This window comes from Manis javanica, chromosome 2 (genome assembly GCF_040802235.1).
Source record: "Manis javanica isolate MJ-LG chromosome 2, MJ_LKY, whole genome shotgun sequence".
NCBI lineage: Eukaryota > Metazoa > Chordata > Mammalia > Pholidota > Manidae > Manis > Manis javanica.
Window position 1 is genome coordinate 202,790,792 of NC_133157.1, and position 21,447 is coordinate 202,812,238.

The 21,447-nt window shown below is 35.9% G+C and overlaps 1 protein-coding gene and 1 long non-coding RNA gene across 2 annotated transcripts in view; one reads left to right on the forward strand and one right to left on the reverse strand.

Moving 5' to 3' along the window:
• The window catches only part of LOC140847984 (serine/threonine-protein kinase TAO1-like), a 54,166-nt gene extending 50,962 nt beyond the window's left edge, over window positions 1-3,204 (reverse strand). Inside the window, 1 exon segment of the mRNA XM_073230030.1 lies at window positions 3,029-3,204. Coding sequence (XP_073086131.1) covers window positions 3,029-3,160 — 132 coding nt within the window. The 5' untranslated portion in view covers window positions 3,161-3,204.
• Window positions 3,205-11,013: 7,809 nt separating this feature from the next.
• Window positions 11,014-21,447, forward strand: part of LOC140847991 (uncharacterized) — a 38,656-nt gene continuing 28,222 nt past the window's right edge. Inside the window, exons 1-2 of the long non-coding RNA XR_012128398.1 lie at window positions 11,014-11,208; window positions 12,315-12,415. This is a non-coding gene — a long non-coding RNA (uncharacterized lncRNA). The remainder of the gene's footprint in view (window positions 11,209-12,314; window positions 12,416-21,447) is intronic.

Consider the following 21,447-nt stretch of genomic DNA (forward strand, 5'->3'; position numbering starts at 1 on the left):
TTTTCATGCTTTTGTTGTCATTTCTAAGAATCCTTTGACAAAACCAAGGTCATGCAGTTTTACCCTAAGAGTTTTATAATTTTAATGTTCACATATGGAATGAGGTAAGGGTTCAATTTCATTGCTCTGCTAAAGAGCTGCATTTCTAATAAGCACAAGATAAAGTTCAAAAGTGGGTATACTAAATGCAGTGCGGTCACCTGGAGTAGATTCCGGAACAGAAAAGAGCACAAAGACTGGGAAAATATGAATAAAGTGTGTTGTTTAGTTCATAGTATCAGTGTATCAATGTTGAATTCTTAGTTTTGATAAAGGTTCTGTGGTTATGAAACTTGTAAACTTTAAAGGATCTGGGTGAAGATTATAGGGTAAACTCTATTATTATTGCAAAATCTGCAGCTCTAGCATTACTTTAAAAAAGTAAGTTAAAGTGACTGTAATTTATTAAAATCCAAATTCATTAGTAATGATGATTACATTAAAATTAAATCAGATTAAGATGAGATTACTTTTGCCTATCACACACATACACAAAAACCAACAGAAAAATATTTAATGTCCACAGTCATGTTTCTCTGTCCCTTCAGGATTATGAGTTGTGCTTACTTATCATGTTTTATTCATCTCCTCTAATCTGGAACAATTTCCTCAACTCTTCCTTGTCCTTTATGACACTGGCATTTTTTGAGACTACACAGCAGTACTTACCTTACTAAATTTGTGTTTGTCTGAAGCTTCTTCAAGATTAGATTCTGGTTACATATCTCTGGCTGAAATACTACATGAGTAATATTGTGTCCTTTTCAGGGTATCATATCTGGATGCATACAATGTCTGTTCATCACTGGTTACAAATTTTCATCACCCAGTCAAGGTGTTTGACTGCTTCTTTCCAATGTATATAGTTATGACCACTATTTCCTACTTTGTATCTAACAAGCAGTCTGTGGAGAGATACTTTTAAACTATATAAATACTCTGCTCATCAAACTTTCCCCCTAGGTTTAGCAACCACTGAAGATTCTAGCCCCAAACAGTCTTTGCAATGATGATTTCAAAATGCTGGTTTTTCCCAACTCTACCATTCCCTTCACATTTACCAGTCAGCATTCTATTATAAAGAAAAGCCCTCCCTTTCTATCTATCCATCCTATATCTGTCATGGAAATTAGGAATTCCTATTATATGCAATGGGTTATAATCAATAGATGTCTATATTGATGCTCAAATTGTTCCAGATGTGGCCAGTGGGAGCATCTTCAAGCTGGTTCTAGCATCCTCTTGAAAGGTCCTATTTTTCATTTTAAAAGCATTTTTTAAATTTCTGGTTCAAGTTATTCTAAAGCTTATCTTTTATGATCCTTGTCCCCACAGTAGAATGAACCATTACTGCAAGAGCTCTTGATCCATGTAGTGAGGAATCCAAGATCTGAGTGCTAAGTGTGCTGCTTGCTACTAGGATATCAACGCAACTAGAATCTTACAGAAGAGAGAGCTAGGAAATATATATGTCATGTAATTAGTTCATATTAATGCCACAAATTCCTATCCAATACCTATCTAGTCCCACGTGGTTCTTTGTTACATTTGCCAATTTCCTATTTCTATCATTCTTTTCAGTTAGGATCTGAGTCCAAAATGACATCAAAATTACTCACTGCTCAATCTTTTAACACACAGTTTCAGAACTGTCACACCCATATCAATATGAAACAAGTTTATGGAGAAGAGTTCAAGATTTGTTTGCAGTTTCCTCTTCCCAATCAGACAGAGGGTATACACTTAAAATACTGTGTATGAAAGTTACTTGTATTAGTTTTGGTTTTTACTCCAATGTGGTTATAGCCCAAATACAGTTGGATTCATTGTTCCCACTTGCCTATTAGTGACTCTCCCCATACATAATGACTTAATTTTAACTTTTAAATATACTAAATATTTATTATCAAAAGAGGTAAAACAAGTTACCATTGTATCCTCTTTCTACCTCTTTCTATTCCCCACAACTGTCACCATTCTGTATCTTGAATTGTTGGTCGTATGGCATATAACTTGTCTAATTTCATCAAACTGTACATTTAACATATCTGCATTTACTGTATATGTTATACTTAATAAAATAAGTCAACTAAAAATACTACTGACACACATTGAATGGCTACATGACAGGGATTTTTTCAACAGGGTTCTCTTATTGGGCCCATTTCTAAGAGTCTGTATATTTTTTTTCCTTTTTTATTCTATATTTCTCCACAGTAGTATTAAGGAGAACAATGGGAGAAGCTTACATTCAGACAAAACTGTAACACAGAAAAAAGGTTGTTTATGAAATACCTGCTTTCTGAGTGCCTCTTCCCTTATTCTGTGTCCAATCCAGAAATCAAACAAACATAACCTACATCACACACACACATAAAACATGTGCACACAAAAAGATTCTGCAAGGATGTTTATCTACATGTTAACAGCAGCCGTCTTTGGGTCAGAAAATTCCAGAGGGAGTTTCTACTACCTTATTTTTACCTCTAATTTACAAATGGGAAATAAGCGAAAACTTCAAATTGTTAAGAATTTGGAACACATTTTCTCCTTTATTCTTAAGGCACCCATTAAAATGAAAAAAACTGAATCTATATTACTATCAAAATATTAAACATCTATACAAAACTTGTTGCTGAGAAAAAAAAAGCAATCTTAATAGGAAGAAATAATGAATGAATAATAATGAAATGTGTGTATGGGACTTTACGTAAGTCAGTGTTTTTTGCAATATTTGATTCAATAACAGTGTAAGTCATAAAACTGCTAAAGTAGTGTAAACAACATGGAAATTAAAGCCAAATATCTTTCCCTTTTTTTCAATAATCTAAGAAGCTCAATAAATAAAATGATCTCTTTTTACATACACCTAATGCAAGTGACTGTAAAACAGACTATTGCCTATGTCTTTTTGTATTACTGGTTTTTACTCTGCCAGACTGGATATTAAATAAATGCTGGTCACTGACATTAAGCCCTTAACACTTACAAAGAACACTGCTCCAAAGCCTCCCCGGCCAACTTTTCTGAGATCTGTGAAGCGCTTCTCTGGATCTTCTTTGGAGAAGAGCTCTGCAATCTCAGGGTCCTTCAGGCTCTGTGCTTGGATAGTTGACGACATCCTGCTGGGCAATCAGCTGTCTGACTCTAATTTTATGCTGCTCTCCCAACCCTTGGGAAATCGGTATGAATGAAGCCACGTTGGCATAAACAATTGGAGAGAAATAAGAAAAGAAAAAAGGAAAAGCAAAAGTTGCTAAGAATAATTAGTACATCATTTTCTGACTACATATATAAAATTATCTTAGATGTGGAATTTCACTGAAAAAGTGTTGCCTACCAGTGCAGGACTCTTAAACCCAGCTCATCAACACAATCACCTGAGCTGCTTTAAAAAAAAAAAAGATTCCCACTATACATAGTATGTAAGTACATACTATACATACACTTCTAAAAATTAGATAAATCTGTATGTACTGGAAGGCTTTCTGTATCAGTACTTAAAGATTTATCTAACTCTGATGCAATAAGTTCATCAGCAAAAGAGATAATACAGTAGGAAGACCATTAAAAACATGCCCAACAACTCAAAATGTACCCATAATATGTTTCTAACAACAGGAAGATTCCCATCTATTAATGACCTTCACATGCAAGAAAATAGATAATAGATTTAATTCAGTAAGACTTCTTTTCCTTTCAGATACCACATGGCAGTGTTTAATCAACTCTAACACAGACATTCCTAAGAAAAATGCAATGGGAGAAAATAATGAATTTAACATAGATAGATAACTGTTTCCTCCATAACCTGATTCATATTAAAATATGGCCTAATCAAATCTGCTTCATTATGTAAGTAGATACACTACAGAATTCCCTGGTGGTTCTGGTATCAGTTCCTTTGTATCAGATTACCAAACTTCAAAAATGGCTGCTATAAATGAGAGGCTTCAGAACCAGGTTCTAGAATGACACTGCCTGGAGAGGAATCCTGACAAGAATTACTTACCAACTATGAACCTGGGTAGCCACATTTTCCAAGTCTATAAAATGAAAGAAATAACTTACCTCCTAGAGTGGCTGTGAGGGTTAAACGAGTTAATAAATGTTAAGTGTAGACTAGTACTCAGGAGCAGTAAGCAGTACATTAAATGTTAGTTATCACGACCTCCTTAAATTGACCAATTAAAATTAAAAACTCCAAAATTGATTTCATTAAACTCTAAGGGAAAATAAAGCTCTAGCCAATTTTTTCCATGCCCAAATCATATTTTAAAAATTTTTGAATGTTTCTAATTTTACTAATTTCAAAATTTTTTAAACGACAGAGAATTTTTTAAGCTTGTCTCATTTTTAGTGAAGTCAACTGAAGAAATTATAATGCTTGTTATTAAACTACATAAAACACATTTCCATATCTTTTGCACTTTCCTAAATTAATACTACATTGCACTAAAAATTCAAATTACTAGTTTGTATTCCTTTTCTAACATTTTCAAGGCTGCACCATATTCTTCACTTTGACCAATCACTGCTCTGGAAGTTAGTTCCCTGGAACAATGCTTCAATTATAATTCTTCCAAGAATACGTGACCACAGGAAAGTCATTTATCACTCCTAAAATGAGGAGATTGAACTAAATTCTATATTAACTGTTCCTATTCAACTTACACACCTGCAAAAACAAAAAGCCTTCTATGTACTTAAGACCTTATTTAAGAACTTTGAATTATCAGATTATAGTACCTTTATTACAAGCATGGATTTACATAAAATTTTGTAAAAATTTTGAAAAGAGAGAAAAAACACTGCAAAAAATGAATACACCCTTAGAAACTTGTGGAACAGTATCAAATTGTCTAAATTTCACATTAAGGTGTTATATAAAGGGAAAAAAAATTTAATTTTTTTAGAAAAAGAATTCTTACTAAAAGCAGAAAAGATCCCAGATTTGAAAAAACATAAATTTAGAGATTGAAGATGTTCAGCAAGCCCCAAACAGAGCAAATTCAAAGAGTTTCGGCCCAATAAGGCCAAAACTTCAAAACAATAACAAACACTTAGGTCTATTAAGGCCTAAACATGTCATAATGCTAAAAAGCAAAGATAAGTGAAAATTTGAATGATCAAAGAATTCTCATAAAATAAAATGGAAGACACAGAATGTTCAGTAATATCTTTAAAGTGAGGAAAGTAAAGAAGTGCCAACCCAGAAGAGAATCCTTTATCGAAGCAAAAGTTTTGTGGAATGAATGCAAAAATAATAGAGAGAGAGAAAGAGAGAGAGAGAGAGAGAGAGAGAGAGAGAGAGACTTAGATGATGGAAAGCTAAGAGAATCTGACCTCCATTAAGGGAAATGTAAAATGTAAACAAAAGAAAGCTAAAGGCTATATTAATACCAGACAAAATATTCAGAGCTTCGGAGTTAGGAAAATTACAAGGAGTAAAGAGGGACATTACATAATGTTATGATTTCATTCATCAAATTCTGAATGTATACTCACCTGACAAAAGAGCTTCAAATTACACGAAGGAAAAATGGATACAACTGAGAAGGGAAAAGCTGTAACTAGAACACCACCACCACAGACCAACACTACCAACCAACAGGTCCTAGTGACATTCCAGTATGCAGCCTGGCCACAGAATGAACATTCTTCCCAAGTGTGCATTATGACATACACTGTGACATCATATGCTGGGTCATAAAACTAATCTTTACAAGTAAAAAAATTTTAATTCATACAAAATGTTTTCTGATAAGAGGGTAATAAACTTAATATCAGTAACAAAACAGTTTAAAAAAAAACAGGGCCTCAAGCCTGGAAATTAAATATACCTCGAGGTAACCCATGGGTCAATAAAGGCATTTCAAGGGCAAAGAGAAAATAATATGAATTGTGTGGAAATAGAAATATAACATGAAATTTATAGGATTCTTACACAGAAATTAAGGCACTTGATCATAGTAGAAAGAAAACTCCAATGAATAATCTAAGCTCCCATCTTAAAAATCTAGAAAGAGAAAAGCAAATAAAACCAAAGCTAAATATAGAAGGAAATACTAAAGAACAGAATGGAAATCAATGAAACTAGACAACAATATCAGTAAAATCAAAAGCTAGTTCTTTGCAGGGAAAAAAAAGTCAATAAAACTGAAAGAACTCTGCCAAGTTACCAAAGAAAACAAGAACAAATTACCCAAAAGAGGGCATATCACTATATTCCTAAAGGCTTAAAAGGATAAGGAAATACAATAAACAGCTCTAAACTCATAAATTTGACAAAATAGCTGAAATAGGCAAATTACTTGGTAGTGATACTTATAAAATACCAAAACTCACTCAAGAATAGAGAGCTGCCTCTTCCAACCAGATGACAAACTGTAGAGGCTCAAGCTCAGACCTCAAGGAGGCACCGGCCTCCACTGCCTCAGCCCCTGCAGCATGGCCCTCAGCGCACTGCTGACAAAAAGAACAAGGCACAGTGACAATACAGGTGTCTGGGGCTGGAGGCCCAGCAGAGGGCCTGGAACCAAGAATACTCTACCTGTCAAGGTTATCATTTAAATTTGAAGGAGGGATTAAACAATTTCCAGATAAGCAAAAGCTGAGAGAATTAACATCCCACAAACTGTCTCTACAGTGTATTCTGGAGGGGCTCCTATAGATGGAAGTGTTCCTAAGGCTAAATAACTGTCACCAGAGATAATAAAAATGTATAGACAAAAAGTACAGAATATGATACCCAATATATAAAGAATGGAGGAGGAAGAAAATGAGAGAGAGAAAAAAGAATGTTTAGCTTGTGTTTGTAATAGCGTACTGAGTTAAATTAGTCTCTTCGATAGTAAGGATATTAACCTTGAAGATTTGGTCACCACAAATCTGAAGCCTGCAATGGCAGAAAGTACATACCCATCCATAATCATCCTAAATGTAAATGGTCTGAATGCACCTATACAAACATTACTCAGATGGAGGAGGAAGAAAAGGAGAGAGAGAAAAAAGAATGGTTAGCTTGTGTTTGTAATAGCGTACTAAGTGAATTAAATTAGTCTCTTAGATAGTAAGGATGTTACCCTTGAACATTTGGTCACCACAAATCTAAAGCCTGCAATGGCAATAAGTACATACCTATCCATAATCATCCTAAATGTAAATGGTCTGAATGCACCTATACAAACATGACTCAGAAATGACAGTATCATATTCAAAATTTCCAGAACAAAATGCAAAATTTACTGTACATGCTTAAATAAGCAACACGCACATACCCACACCAACGGAGAATGTGACAATTCTCAAGGAAAAGAAGGGACAGATGTCTATTTTGAGATGCCTCTTGATGGAATTATCACATAAATACTTTAAAGTAACTATTATAGCCATATTAAATATGGTAATGCTTAACACTCTTAAAAAATTGGAAAGACTAAAGTTCTTAGCCAAAAAAGAAAAACTGTAAAAAAGAATCCACATTGTGAAATTTAGAACTGAAAAATATAATTACCAAAAATTACAAAAGAAATTACATGGGCTCAACCACTGAACAGATGATAGAAGAGTCTGTAAATGTGAAGATAATGAAGATAACAGAGTAGTAGAAATTATCTCCACTGAACAAAAGACAGGAAAAAACATTGGAAAGAATGAATGCATCCTTAGAAACTTGTGGGACAGTGTCAAATTGTCTAAATTTCACATTATAGGTGTTCTATAAAAGAAAAGAAAATCTTATTTTTTAGATAAAAGTATTCTTACTAAGAGTAGAAAAGATCTCAGCTTTGACAAAAATGTAAATTTAGATATTCAATATGCTCAGGAAGCCCCAAACAGAACAAATTCAAAGAGTTTAGGCCTAATAAGGCATAAACTCAAAATGAGTAACAAACAGTTAGGCCTGATAAGCCTAAATGTCATAATGCTAAAAAGAAAAACTAAAATTTGAATGATCACAGAATTTTCATAAAATACAATGGAGGCCACAGAATGTTCAATAGTATCTTTAAAGTGAGGAAAGAAAAGAACTGCCAACCCAGAAAAGAATCCTTTATCTAAGCAAAAGTTTTGTGGAATGAATGCAAAAATAGTAGAGAGGGAGAGAGAGAGACTTAGAAGATGGAAAGCTAAGAGAATCTGACCTCCATTAAGGGAAATGTAAAATATAAACAAAAGAAAGCTAAAGGCCATATTAATACCAGACAAAATATTCAGAGCTTCAGAGCTAGGAAAATTATAAGGAGTAAAGAGGGACATTACATAATGTTATGATTTCATTCATGAAATTCTAAATGTATACTCACCTGACAAAAGAGCTTCAAATTACACGAAGGAAAAATGGATACAACTGAGAAGGGAAAAGCTGTAACTAGAACACCACCACCACAGACCAACACTACCAACCTACAGGTCCTAGTGACATTCCAGTGTGCAGCCTGGCCACAGAATGTACATTCTTCCCAAGTGTGCATTGTGACATATGCTGTGAGATCATATGCTGGGTCATAAAACTAATCTTAACAAGTGAAAAAATTTCAATTCACACAAAATGTTTTCTGATAAGAGTGTAATAAACTTAAAATGAGTAACAAAACAGTTAAAAATATTCCTCAAAAAATTAAAAATAGAACTACCATATGATCCAGCAATCTCACTTCTGGGATTATAGCTGAAGGAAATGAAATACCCATCTTTGAGAGATAGCCATACTCCCATGTTTCTGAAGTATTATTTACATAGTCAAGATATGGAAACTAACTCAGTGTTGATAAATAAAATAATAAAGAAAATGTGGGATGCATAAATACATCAATACAGTGAAATACTATTCAGCCATAAAAAGGAAATGCTGCCATTTGTGACCTCATGGGTGAAACCTGAGGGCTTTGTGCTAAGTGAAACAAGTCAGAGAAAGCCAAATACTGTATGATCTCTCTCAAATGTGGAATCTAAAAAAAATGAATTCATAGAAACAGAGAGTAGATTGATGGTTGTCAGGGGTCAGGGAGGGGAGGGAATGGGTGAAAGTGGTAAAAGGGTACAAACTTCCAGTTATGAGATGAGTAAGTTTTGGGGATCCAATGTATAGAATGCTGCTATACTTAACAATACTGTGTTGCATCTTGAAAGTTGCTAAGGGAAGTTCTCACCACAAATAAACAAAAAGGTAACTCCGTGAGGCGATGGATGTGTTAAGTAACCTTACTGTGGAAATCATTTCACAATATAGACATATATCAAATTGTCATGTTGCACACTTTAAACGTACAGTGTTATATGTCAATTTCATCTCAATTATGCTGGGAAAAATACTTGGCTCAAAACTGTGTAAAATATCATTTAGCCCGCAAATTTAAAAAAGACAAGCAAGCCAAAGACTCACATGCTGGAATTTATTTTTAGGAACTGACTTTGTACGTCCCAATGTAAGTAACTGAATTGGAGATCTAGATTTTTCTATCAGTCTCTGGGAAGTTTGCATATGCTAAGCCTCCCCTCAGTACCCTGATGTAATTTCATGTTCTCATAGGATCAAATCTCTGAGCTTAAGAACTATCCTTCCCTGCTCATATAATGAATGCAACGCTACAAGGCAGGTTTTTCGGCAACTGGCCCCTGGCCCTCCTTCTGCTTCATGGTGTCCTCTTTCAGCTTACACCAGTGCCCAGAGTAGTGACAGGAATAAGGTGGTAGACATTATGTTTTCTACTGGATGGTTCAACACCAAACTAGATACTTTTACATTAGGTTATTGAAAAAAAGGCACCAAAAGGCTATTAGATAGTGATTTTCCACTTCTTTCCAAACTCCCAGTTGTCTACAAATTTGCAGAAGAAACAAATGAAAAGAAACCAAAACAACATAATCCAAAAAACACTAAAAATGGGACTTGTATAATGAGGAAATTTGAGTTTATTTGAATCTATAAGAGTTCCAGAATTCTCTACACTTTATTTTCTCTGTAAATGTAGTCAAACTAGAGAACATTTTTGGGTAGGTACCTGGATTTTGCTCCCCACAAATGTCCCTTATATTTTGGAAATTAGCTTTAGCCACCATAGGCTTAACCCAGGGGCAGGGACAAAGTCTAAGGGGCAAGCAGATCTGGTTCTGAGCAGTCATGGGAAGTACAGCCTAAGCCTCCATCATCCAGGAGAGAATCAGATTATGTACACATTTTAGCAGGCCAAATCTAGAGGAGCTCACTTTATACCTGCACATTACAAGGTCAAGAATTCTTTGAGGACATGAACTGAGTCTCCCTTGATTGTCATTATATCCCCAGTGCCTTTTACAGTGCCTGGCATGTGGGAGTGTCAATTTGTTGCATAAATAATGGAATTTTTAAGTTTCTCTTCTCTAGTTTTAGTAAAAAATTCACTCCGTGTTATTACATTCTGCATTTGGATTGCCATGTCTCTTGCTTTATTTCATACCTCACTTGGTTGTGATCATTCCCAGAAGCCAAATAGTTTCCACAATGTGCTGGATAGCTCTCAGCTCCTGTTACTCAATTGTGAACCATGGAAGGAAGGGTTGGAATGATGGAATCTCATGTGGCACTATCATTTGTGCTTTCTTTTAGATATTAAGTTTGTTTTATCAAATACAGAATTTATATTATTTCATTTCTAGTGTCTGAATTTTTATGACCTATTTGGGGCATTATTAGTTCATCAAGTCTTCATTTTCTCTTTATTATTTTGATTTGAGAATGTTTGTTATGTTTCTATGTGTCATGTTGTTTTATATTAGGGCCAGTTATTTTTCCAAAGGAATTAACCTCCATTTTTGTAGCACAAGTCATTGGAAAATTAGGAATTGAAAATGATCATCAAAACAGTTTACTCAGCTCCGCGCTGCTCGCCTACACGCACGCACACACGCTCGTCCTCTGTCCTCGCGCCGCTTTTCTTACACTTCTCTCCTCCCCGGCCTGAGGAGCGGCTCTTGGCGCGGTGCATTGTGGGAACCCAGGTCGAGTGCGCCGTCGCCGTCTCCGTCGCCCGGGGGAAGCGAGAGGAGGCCGTGACCGCGGAGAAAGCTCCGCAGTCGTCACGGTAGAGGAGTCGACTGCCCCGTAGTTGTCGCCGCCGGAGAGGCCTGCCCACGCGTTCACCCGTCCCCCGCCCGGTTTGCGATGCAGCCCGCTTCTGCAAAGTGGTATGATCGAAGGGACTATGTCTTCATAGAATTTTGTGTTGAAGACAGTAAGGATGTTAATGGAAATTTTGAAAAATCCAAACTTACATTCAGTTGTCTTGGAGGAAGTGATCATTTTAAACATTTAAATGAAATCGATCTTTCTCAGTGTATTGATCCAAATGATTCTAAGCATAAAAGAACTGACAGATCAATTTTATGTTGTTTACGAAAAGGAGAATCTGGCCAGTCGTGGCCAAGATTAACAAAAGAACGGGCAAAGCTTAATTGGCTTAGTGTGGACTTCAATAACTGGAAAGACTGGGGATTAGGCTACATTATATAAGATTCTGTCTTACCAAAGTGGAGAGATACTTTTCTACTGACCTTGAAAAAGGAAACTGCTGTACTGAGAACTGCCTAGGGAGAAAGCCACATGATAAGGAACTGTGGGCAGCCTCTAGTATGTGAGAGCAGCCTCTAGCTAACAAGTTAGCAAAGAGCTGGGAATTTTACTCATACAACCGCATATAAATTAGCTCTATCAATAACCTGAATGAGCTTGGAAGTGAATTTTGCTCCAGATAAGCCTCCAGGTGAAAAATACAGACAATAGACATCTTGACTGTATCCTTGTGATACCTTGAATGCAGGACCCAGCTAAGCCATGTCTAGAATCCTGACCCATGCAAACTGTGAGATAATAAATGTGTGTTGTTTTAAGGCACTCAATTTGTAATTTGTTACAAAATACGCCATTCTTGACATAATCTGACCCTTGGGTACCTTTATAAAATAGCTGAAATATTCAAGTATAATATATGTTTGTATATGTCTCTGGAACCCCAATTCCACTATTTTCTTGGGTATACGTCGTGATCCAGTTACACTTACTTTTTACAGTTCTCCTAATCTGCTGTCATATTTCATACATCTGCTGGGATGACTTTTGTTCCCCTTATCTACCTACACAATTCCTCCTTAGCTTTCAATCTTCATACAAATACCTCCTAAGGAAGTCCTCTCTAAGCTTTCCAAGTGGAATTAATCACTCCTTCCTTTCTGCCATCAAGGCACGTTGAAGCGTATACTGTCATTTTACTGACTACATTATTTTATAAATACAGATTTATGAGTGTGCTTCCCTTCTGGAACTTGGGACGATTGACAACACAGACAGTGTTATATTGACCTTTAATGTTCCCACCACCTAGTACAATACATAAAGGTAAGCATCCAAATCTTAAATTATACACATACCTGCAGCCCCCTGAAATGTATCTAATTAACTTCTTTGGTGGTAAAGAGTTTCTTTGTCTAGATATTTGAAACTTTTTATTTAGACACAGCAAAGCTTATATAGTATAAAATCCATAAACCAACAACCCAATTTTTTAAATTAAGAAAAAAGACACCAAATTCTCAATATTATGTATATCATCAGATGTTTGAAATTCCTGTTGGATTCGTTTTATATAATGAATCAGACTATCCTGTGATAGAATCTGGTTGCTGAGAATAATTTAAGCACCATCCCTTAGCTCTTCTGACCCTGGGGTATCGCTTTAATAAATGAGTGGTTTAGTCCATTCAAAGGCACCTGGGCCCATGAAAGAGTTAACCCACTATCTCCAAATGCCTACTTGACAACTAGTGCATTGTTCATATACTAGATTGTTCTATTATGGAACAAAGACTTCAAAACTAATTTCCTTTTAATGAGACATTTGGATTAAATTAATTTCTAGAATATTCTCTGAGAACAACTCTTTTTTCAAACAAATGTCATGAAAAGGTTTATTTTTAGATTTAAGGTTTATGAGAGCTGTAGTGTATTTGGCTTTCCATGCAAGATTTTTATAGCCCTCTCACATTTCTCAGATGAGAGGGCTATTAATGCTGCCTTCCAAATAGTTTTGAATCTGTAGGGAAGATTTATAAAAAATAATTTTAGCCCTTGGGAAAAAAATCAAGTCAATTTAAATGCCATATTAAACATTTGATATCCCCTGAAATACAGCATGGATAAAAATATACTTTTGAAAAAAGTGCCAAGAAATATTTGGATAACATTATAGAGAATATAATATACACTATTTGCATGTTAGAAAAGAACCTGAGAGAAACCTTCTTGTCACTGATAATTACTTATTACTGTTATTTTCATTTAAATGGTGAAAATACCACTTAATAATTTTCCTTCCCTTTAGGAACAGAATACAAATAGCATAAAACAATATTTACAAGACAGATGTTGAGAATGGACTATGCCAGTAAAGTCTATTCTGCTGAGAGATATGGAAATATTTCTCACATATACAGAAACAATGGGTTTTCTCTTGCGGCTCCCACACAAGCAACATTCCATTTTCAGGCAGTGCATTGCCAAAACATTCAGTTTCATTGACATGAATTTGCATTCCTGTTTTAACAGTAAAAGTATATATTTCTTGCCTACGAAGATTTCACTTATGAATTCATAAATAGGATCCCTAGGTATGTTGTTTCAGTCATTAATGCAAAGGTGAAATCGTTCTTTCATGGCAGGTGGGCCAATTAGCATCTTTAAAAGGAGTCATCATTATAATTAAAAAAATTGGGTTTGCTGATGAATAATGGTTTCATCTCAAAAAGCACTTTGAAAATATTCACTAATTAATATGATCAGAAGACTTAAATAAAAACGTGTTCTCTGTGCTTAGACTTTTAGTTCAACAGAAACACTTTGGGAAACAAAGGGTTATCAATAGGAAAATTACATTTCTCCTTTGCAAGTTGTAACACTAGTTGCAATGCAGTGTTTTTTTACAATTGTTTGTGCCAGAATGAGGACAACCTACATTTTACTATGTGAAATATTTAAAAATAATAAACATACTTCTATCTCTGGAAATACAATAGAATAGATAAACCAAAACTCTCCTAAAAAAAAACACTTCAAAATGCCAGTTAAAATATAGACAACATCCTTTGTTGCCCTTGTCTAGCTTGGATTAATACTTAGTCTATAGGCACAGACCTGATCATCTACATTTTTACAGCACTAAATTATGTTTTCTACCTCTATCTTGCATCTACTTACCACTTCATCATTTTATTAAAAAAACAATAATAATAATAAGGGAGAAGTGTGGGATTCACATATAAATCAAGTATAAAAATCAAACGAATAATCATATCTGACTTGATTGTTTATAGTTCATGATGCGTGATCAAAACTGAAAGTTTCTGTGATATGACTGCCTTTGCACTGTTCACCATGTAAGAACTTATTCACTATGTAAGACCTTGTTCACCATGTAAGAACTTGTTTGTTATGCTTCAGAAGATTGAAGACTGTTGAGATATAGGCTTGGGGTTGACTAATGACTGTGCATTAAGTCCTCTATACAGAATTTCATTGTTGTTAACAACCATTTGATCAATAAATATGAGAGATGCCCTCTCAAAAAAAAATATAGACAACATCCTTTTGAATGCATAATTCATCAATAAGTAATGGAAGACACAGGGTACCAAGAGACCTATGAACAGGTGAGTTGGTACTGTGGAACTGTGGAAGTCCTAGAATGGATGGTAGACAGTCATACTAGCCTAGGGTGGTGTCGGCCCACATGAGACAAAGGATTATAGATGAGACCACTGTATTAAGTCTGACCTTTCAAGGGCTACCATTTTAGTGAAAGGATAGACTGGACATAAATGGCCCCCTGCCACAGTGAGATAACAAGGAACCTTCTCTATCAGCCTGGACTCTAAGTGGGAACAAAGTTCCTTCTGATAAATTAAACCATTGGCATCTTTTCCCTTGAATAAGTGATCATACTGTTTACTATCTGCATGGTTTCAGAATTCCATGGTGACAAACTAACATAAAAAATGGTTTGGGCATTTTTCAGGAGGCCAAATTTTTCTTCTGAAGGATGTACTCTCAACTATGACATATGGCATTTTTATGGAGAAATCCTTTATGAAGGAAAACTTCCAATGAAAAATTATAAAGCAGTTGAGGAAAATTTTTTTCCATCAAGAGACTCAGCAGACACAACAAATGGCAGGAAGCACAGACAGAATTGTTATACAAAAGTTACAGAATAGTGCTTTTAGAATGATTAAAGAACTACAAAAGGACTTTAGTAAAAGATAAAAGAATAAGAAACTGAAGAAAGAACAGGTAAATTTGAAAAGGAATCAAATAGAACTTCTGGAAATATAAACTGGAGCTATTTATATTAGGAAATCAATGGCTGGATTAAATTTCAGATTAATAGCTTGGAAGAGAGAATTGGGGAAAATAGAAGGTAGATCCAAATAAATTATCAACACAGAAGGTAAACAGATAGATAATATGAAAGAGAGGTTACAAAACTGGGATTAGAAAGAAGCCTAACTTTTATCTAATAGGAGCACAGGAGGAAAGGGTAGGGAGAATAAGGAAAAGAGAATGTTTGAAGAGAAAATGGATGAGAATATTCTAGAGTTGATGAAGAGCATAGATTCTCATACTTAGACATGCAAGAAGAACCTAATAGGAGTTGGGAGGGGCTGGAAACATCACTGTCAAATGGCAGAACACCATAGACAAAGAGAAGATCTTAAATGCGACTAGAGTGAAAATGACAAGAGTACCTTCAAAACACTCCAAGGTGCAGAAGCAAACCACTGGCATGTCACAGGTAGTGGCCAGTCATGCAGATGTACAGGGCAGGTGGGGGCACTGGTGTGGGCAAGAGGTCTTCAGCATACTGTGTGTTGTTCCTGTTGGGAAGGTGGTAGTATCAGGAAGGCTACAGAAGACAAACCTCCCAGAACAGAGGCAAACAGAAGAAGTCAAGATGCCAGAAGCATGAAATCACAGGCCAGCATCATGGGAGGCAAACTTCTGCAGAAGGGGGTGCGTATTCAGAGGGGCACTGTGGGCAGCACTCACAGTCCCCCTATTGAGAGGACCACGAAAGGTGATCATCAGGCCAGGCTGGAGCTACAAGACTGCCAAGGGACCGTATGTTCCGGTTGTGTGTCTGGGGCAGTGCACCACTGAATGTCCTCATACCCACATGGCTGACTGACAGGTGCATCCAGAAACAGCACAACTCCTTTCTACTGCAGTACCTCTCCATGCCCTCTATGGAGAAAGCTTGAATCACACTCAACTTTAAGAAGGAATGCTTAAAGGAATTTCTTCCATGATTGCAGAGCAAATATTGAAGGGAGAATGTGGATCTGAGAAGCAATAAATTAATAGCTGATATAATAAACTTTAGATAAAAGGAAGTTGAATACAGAAGGAAGGGGTATGCTACAAGTTAGGTGAGTCCAGAAAAACAACAGATATTACTGTGGACAAATCTAAATGGCAATAGCTGTTTATAAAACAGTAAGTGTAACAATGATTCACTTGGATAGTTCAAAACAAGTTATAGGTAAAATACTACAAAACTAACACATACAAAGGAGAGGCCTGATGAGTAAGTTTTCAAAATCTTTTTGGTGTTGTGGAAGGAGGGAAGAGATTAACTTTTCCTGCAGTCATATTTTCACTCCTTTCTTTTTTCTCATACTCCAAGTCTGATCTGTTAGCAAATCTGGCCAGCTATGTCTTAAAGCCATATTCAGAAGACATTCATTTTACCACCTCCACTCACACAGTCCTGGTCCAAGCCACAATCATTTTTTGCATATACATTTTAGTTACCTTCCATCAGTTTTCCCTGGCTCTGCCCTTTGCCTACTGAAGTTGGTCTCCCCATTTCCACCCTGCAAAATAATAATGATATCCTAGTGACCTGGTTACAATATATTCATATTTATCACTCCACCTCTCTCCAATGGATTTCCATCTCACTTAGCATAAAAGCCAAAGTCTGAAAAAGAGCTAAGAGTCCCCACATGATCTCTCCCCACCCTCAACTCAGTGTCTTGTGCTACTAAACTCATCATTTCCTATTTTCTCCCTTATTGTTTCACTGTAGCTTCACTCCCCCCTCATATTCATTGATCACAGTAAGCATGCTCCCACTGTAGGACCTTTGTACTTGCTAATTTTCTGACTTCAGATATCCCCATGGCTCATACTCTCCCAATGAGCCTTTCTTATCTATCCTACTTAAATTCCAGCCCCTTCTCTTTATCACACTTGCACTCCTTATCCATTTTCTTCTTTTATTTTTTCCATTGTACTTATCATTACCTGAAATTGTATATACCTCTTCATTCTTTCTTTCCTTCCCTTTTCTAAATTAGCAAGACATTAATCATCTTACTTCTCCCCCTGAGAAAGTAAGCTTTCTGATGAGAGGAGCTTTTATTTTTATAGTTGTTTTCACTGTATATCAAAGTTCTAAAGTAGTTCCTGGCATGTAGTAGTAGCACTAATACATATCTATTGAGTAAATGAATGTGTGAATGAATGAATGAAGCTGAAATAAAAATGGTGAGAAATACAGAAAAATTTTAAAACACAACTAACAATCTTGATCTAACTGACTTATATCAAACTGTACTTAACAATTACATACATTGATCATTTTCAAAAACCAGTCATGTATCTATCTACATCCAAAGTGCATTTCTTTGAAAACCAAAGTTTAAGTAGTGATGTACTAACTCCTTTCTATAACACCACGGTGTAAGTAGAAAACAGTAACAGAAAGGAAAATGAAAATTGCCAGATGTGGTTAGAAAGCAAAACAAACAAGTAAAAAAATTAAACTTCCTAATTACCTAGTGACTGAATAGTAGTTATTATGGAATTCAGAAAATATTTAAAACTGAAAATATATGAACTTTTCTACATATCAAAATTTTAAAATACTACTACAGGGAAATTTGTAGCATTAGGGGGGAAAAAAACCCCATCAGGTAAAACCACAATAGAAGGAAAGAAAGAATTAATTTAAAAATCAGAAATAAAGTAGAAAACAAAGAAATGAAGTAGGAAACAAAAATCAGAGCAGATCAGTGATCCCCAGATGAAGTCAATGTAGAGTAGTGACAGAGAAACCCATGAACCAACTGATAAAAAAAAGGGAGAATATACAAATCCACTGATCTGCAGGAGTGGGACAAAAGGTACAGATGGACAACAAAGATTTTTTTAAAAGAAAGCAAAATGGAATACTTTCATGCCAATACATTTTTAAAATTAGAGAAAATGGACAATTACTAAAATAATAGTCAAATAATTTTTCATTAGAAATTTGAATTTTCAAATTTAAAATTAAAATACTAAGTAAAATAAAGTAAAATTTAATAAAATAATTAAAATGTCACTGTATATTAGGTTTCTAAAGAAGGAAAACATTTAGTTAACTCCTTCCAATCATCTTTGACAAAATGGTAAAATGATACATTCTTCAGTTTCTTTGTAAAGACTTAGAATTCTAAAGTGTGTTAATCAAAATCCATTTAGTTACCATCGCATAAAGAATTTTTCTAGGTAAAGGAATTTCTTGGCTTATAAAACTAGAACTTCAGAAGTGTTTCTAGTTTCAGGAGGGCTGGATCCAGTTATTCAAAATAATGCCATGAGTAAACTGTTTTGTTCTCCTTTCTATCAAGGCACTGCTTTCCTCAGTTTTGAATTCATTCTCATCAAACTACAGTACTGTGGTGGTTAACTGAGTCCCGAGAATTTCTAGACTTGCATCACCTCGTAGCTAGTGATCACAGAGAACAAAGAACTGCTCTTCCCTGTGAATTTCAGCAAAAGTCCTCAGGGTCAACAACTAATTGACCTGCTGATGTCATGTGCCCACCCCTCAGCTGATCCCTTTGACCAAAGGAGGGAGTTGTCTGGCCTTGGGCTCCTCACCCAGCCATCAGCAGGGGTGGAATTTTTCCTTTCTACATCATCTGAACCAAGAGTTGGAAGAAGGTATGACTTTCCTCAAGAAAGAGATGCTGTGAGAAGCCAAAAAATATGTATCAACTGTGTCCTACAGATGCCATGTTGGTAAAAATGACACAAAGGCTATCAGATAATTATTTTTATGTTTTACTCGATACTAGCAATGTCTCTAATATAAAGTGGGAAAAGACAACTTCTCCCATATCTTCTCTTGTCCAACAGTAGCAATTAAACTGGGACATAATAATCTAACTTTTATTTACCTTTATATACATATAGTCCTGATTTGCTGCTATTCTCTCCCAACATTTCCAAGTTCTGGGAGCATGGTGTATCCTTAACATCACCAACTAGTAAGGGATAAGGTGGTACATACTCAGTGACCAGTTGAACTTAAAGTTAGCTGCACTCCTAGGGCTCCTTTTCTCTTTAGGATCTTACTGGCAGAGAAGAAAATGCTGAACCTGGGATCCCTCTGGACCTATATCTAGTCTTTAGAGAAAAAGGAGACGGACACAGGAATGAAAAGAATGGGAGGAACTCGAGGGAGAGCAAGAAAGAATTCTATTGTTTACATGGGTGACAAGCTGCTTTAATCTCAGTCATGTGAAATTAGGTAAAATTCAGTGGGGCAGTGACATCAAAATGTCGTATATAGAGATTATGTCAATTAAGTAATTGATAAACTGAAAGTTGCTATGTAAATGTGAGAAATTCAGCTATATTTTATCTGGAGTTATCTCTTTTTTTTATAGATATAAGCAAAATGTGTTTCACAGAACATTCTGTGACACAGACTGTGAGAAAATATTCCCACAATCATATAAACTTGTGAAAACCAACATTTTCTGTACTTGTCTTATAATTTTCATTCACTTATTAAAAGTTTAAAAATATAAAAACCACATTTTATTTAGCCCAGTATTGACCTACCTACTTACCTACCTCCTCTGCTTCCTTTTTTTCTGTGATAAAGCCTGCTTAACAGCGTGTCTTTACGTTATATTCTGGGAAAGACTAGTTTTCCTCCCTTTAAGGAGGAACTAAATGCGGAAATTGGTAATTGACTTACAAGTAGGATTTTGTAGTTTTCCCATGCTACTGTTTTCTCCTTTCTCTTTGTCCTTTCACTCTCCACCTCCCATTTCCACAGCCCACCTGACCTCTCCTAATGATGTTAATCATAAAAATGTTGATTGCCTTCAGACAGTCTCATTCAAAGTTTACAATGAAACAATTGATATGTATCTTCACTTCATGAATGAAGGATGGAGGAGTCAGAAGCTTGCCTGAGGTCATGCGATTAAGGGCAATGTAATGATACTGCATTATTACTGAAAATAAAAAATAGTAGCTGCACTGTAAGGGGTGTATAACAGAACTGGTGGGCTTGCTGGAGACATGGGGTGAAACTTCTATCTCCTCATCCCTTAAGCCTCCAGTGAGTCATTGTCCTTTATGGAAGTCTGCTCAGTTATTACCCCAAACTGTTACCTGGTGGAATGCAATGCATTTTTCTGATTCTTGTCTTCTTGAAGGGAAAGAATTCAATCAAGAGACAGACTTAGGACACTTTTTAAACAGCAGGAGTTTATTAAACAAAGCATAAGTACACTCCAAAGAAGGGTGGAGAGCCGGCTGTCTGGAAACAAGAAGCAGCCCCATTAGTAGGGTTAGGATTGATTTTTTAAAAGATAATGTAACTCCAGGAGGGAAAATCTTTCTCCCAGCCTGGGGCAAATTACCTTTGAAACCGAAATTAGTCAAAGGGAGAAATAAAGTGGGAGGAAACCGTTTATTGCTTACAAGCAGTCATCCACTGCAGTTCACGGTGTCTCTCATACCCTGGCTGCAAAAAAGGGACCCCTCCAAACTTCTCCAGTCCAGTTATACGCTCACTACTCCCACGTAATCACCTACTGATAAGGAGATAGACTATTTTTCTCCACCCTTGGAAACACCCATTGATATGGAGATGAACAAGGCCAGGTGAGAGATTCTGGAAATATTGCAATTTTACCCACAGATGGTAACTCCTTCCCCCAGGTCTTATATCATTCAATTGACATATTGATTGACAATTTCCGGTTATATAACTTTCTCAGTGCACAGACGCCCACCCACACTAAGCAACACCCATGGGGTGGGGCCAAAATTGCAATGTAAATTTATTATGATCCTGAGGTAACTCCTGGGTCACCTTTTGGGTCTTAGAGCCCAGGTGCCAACCCAAGCTGGGTGGTCTCAAAGCCCTATTGGGCTTTTTACATCTTGTTAGACCCTGATAAGGCAGGAGACTCTACCATAAACAGGAGGGTTTGGGGGTACGTTCTACCATCTGGTGAAAAGGGGTGGGTGGATGATAAGGGGTGTCTTGTCCAGGACTACCTGACATAACTTTGTTGCCCTAA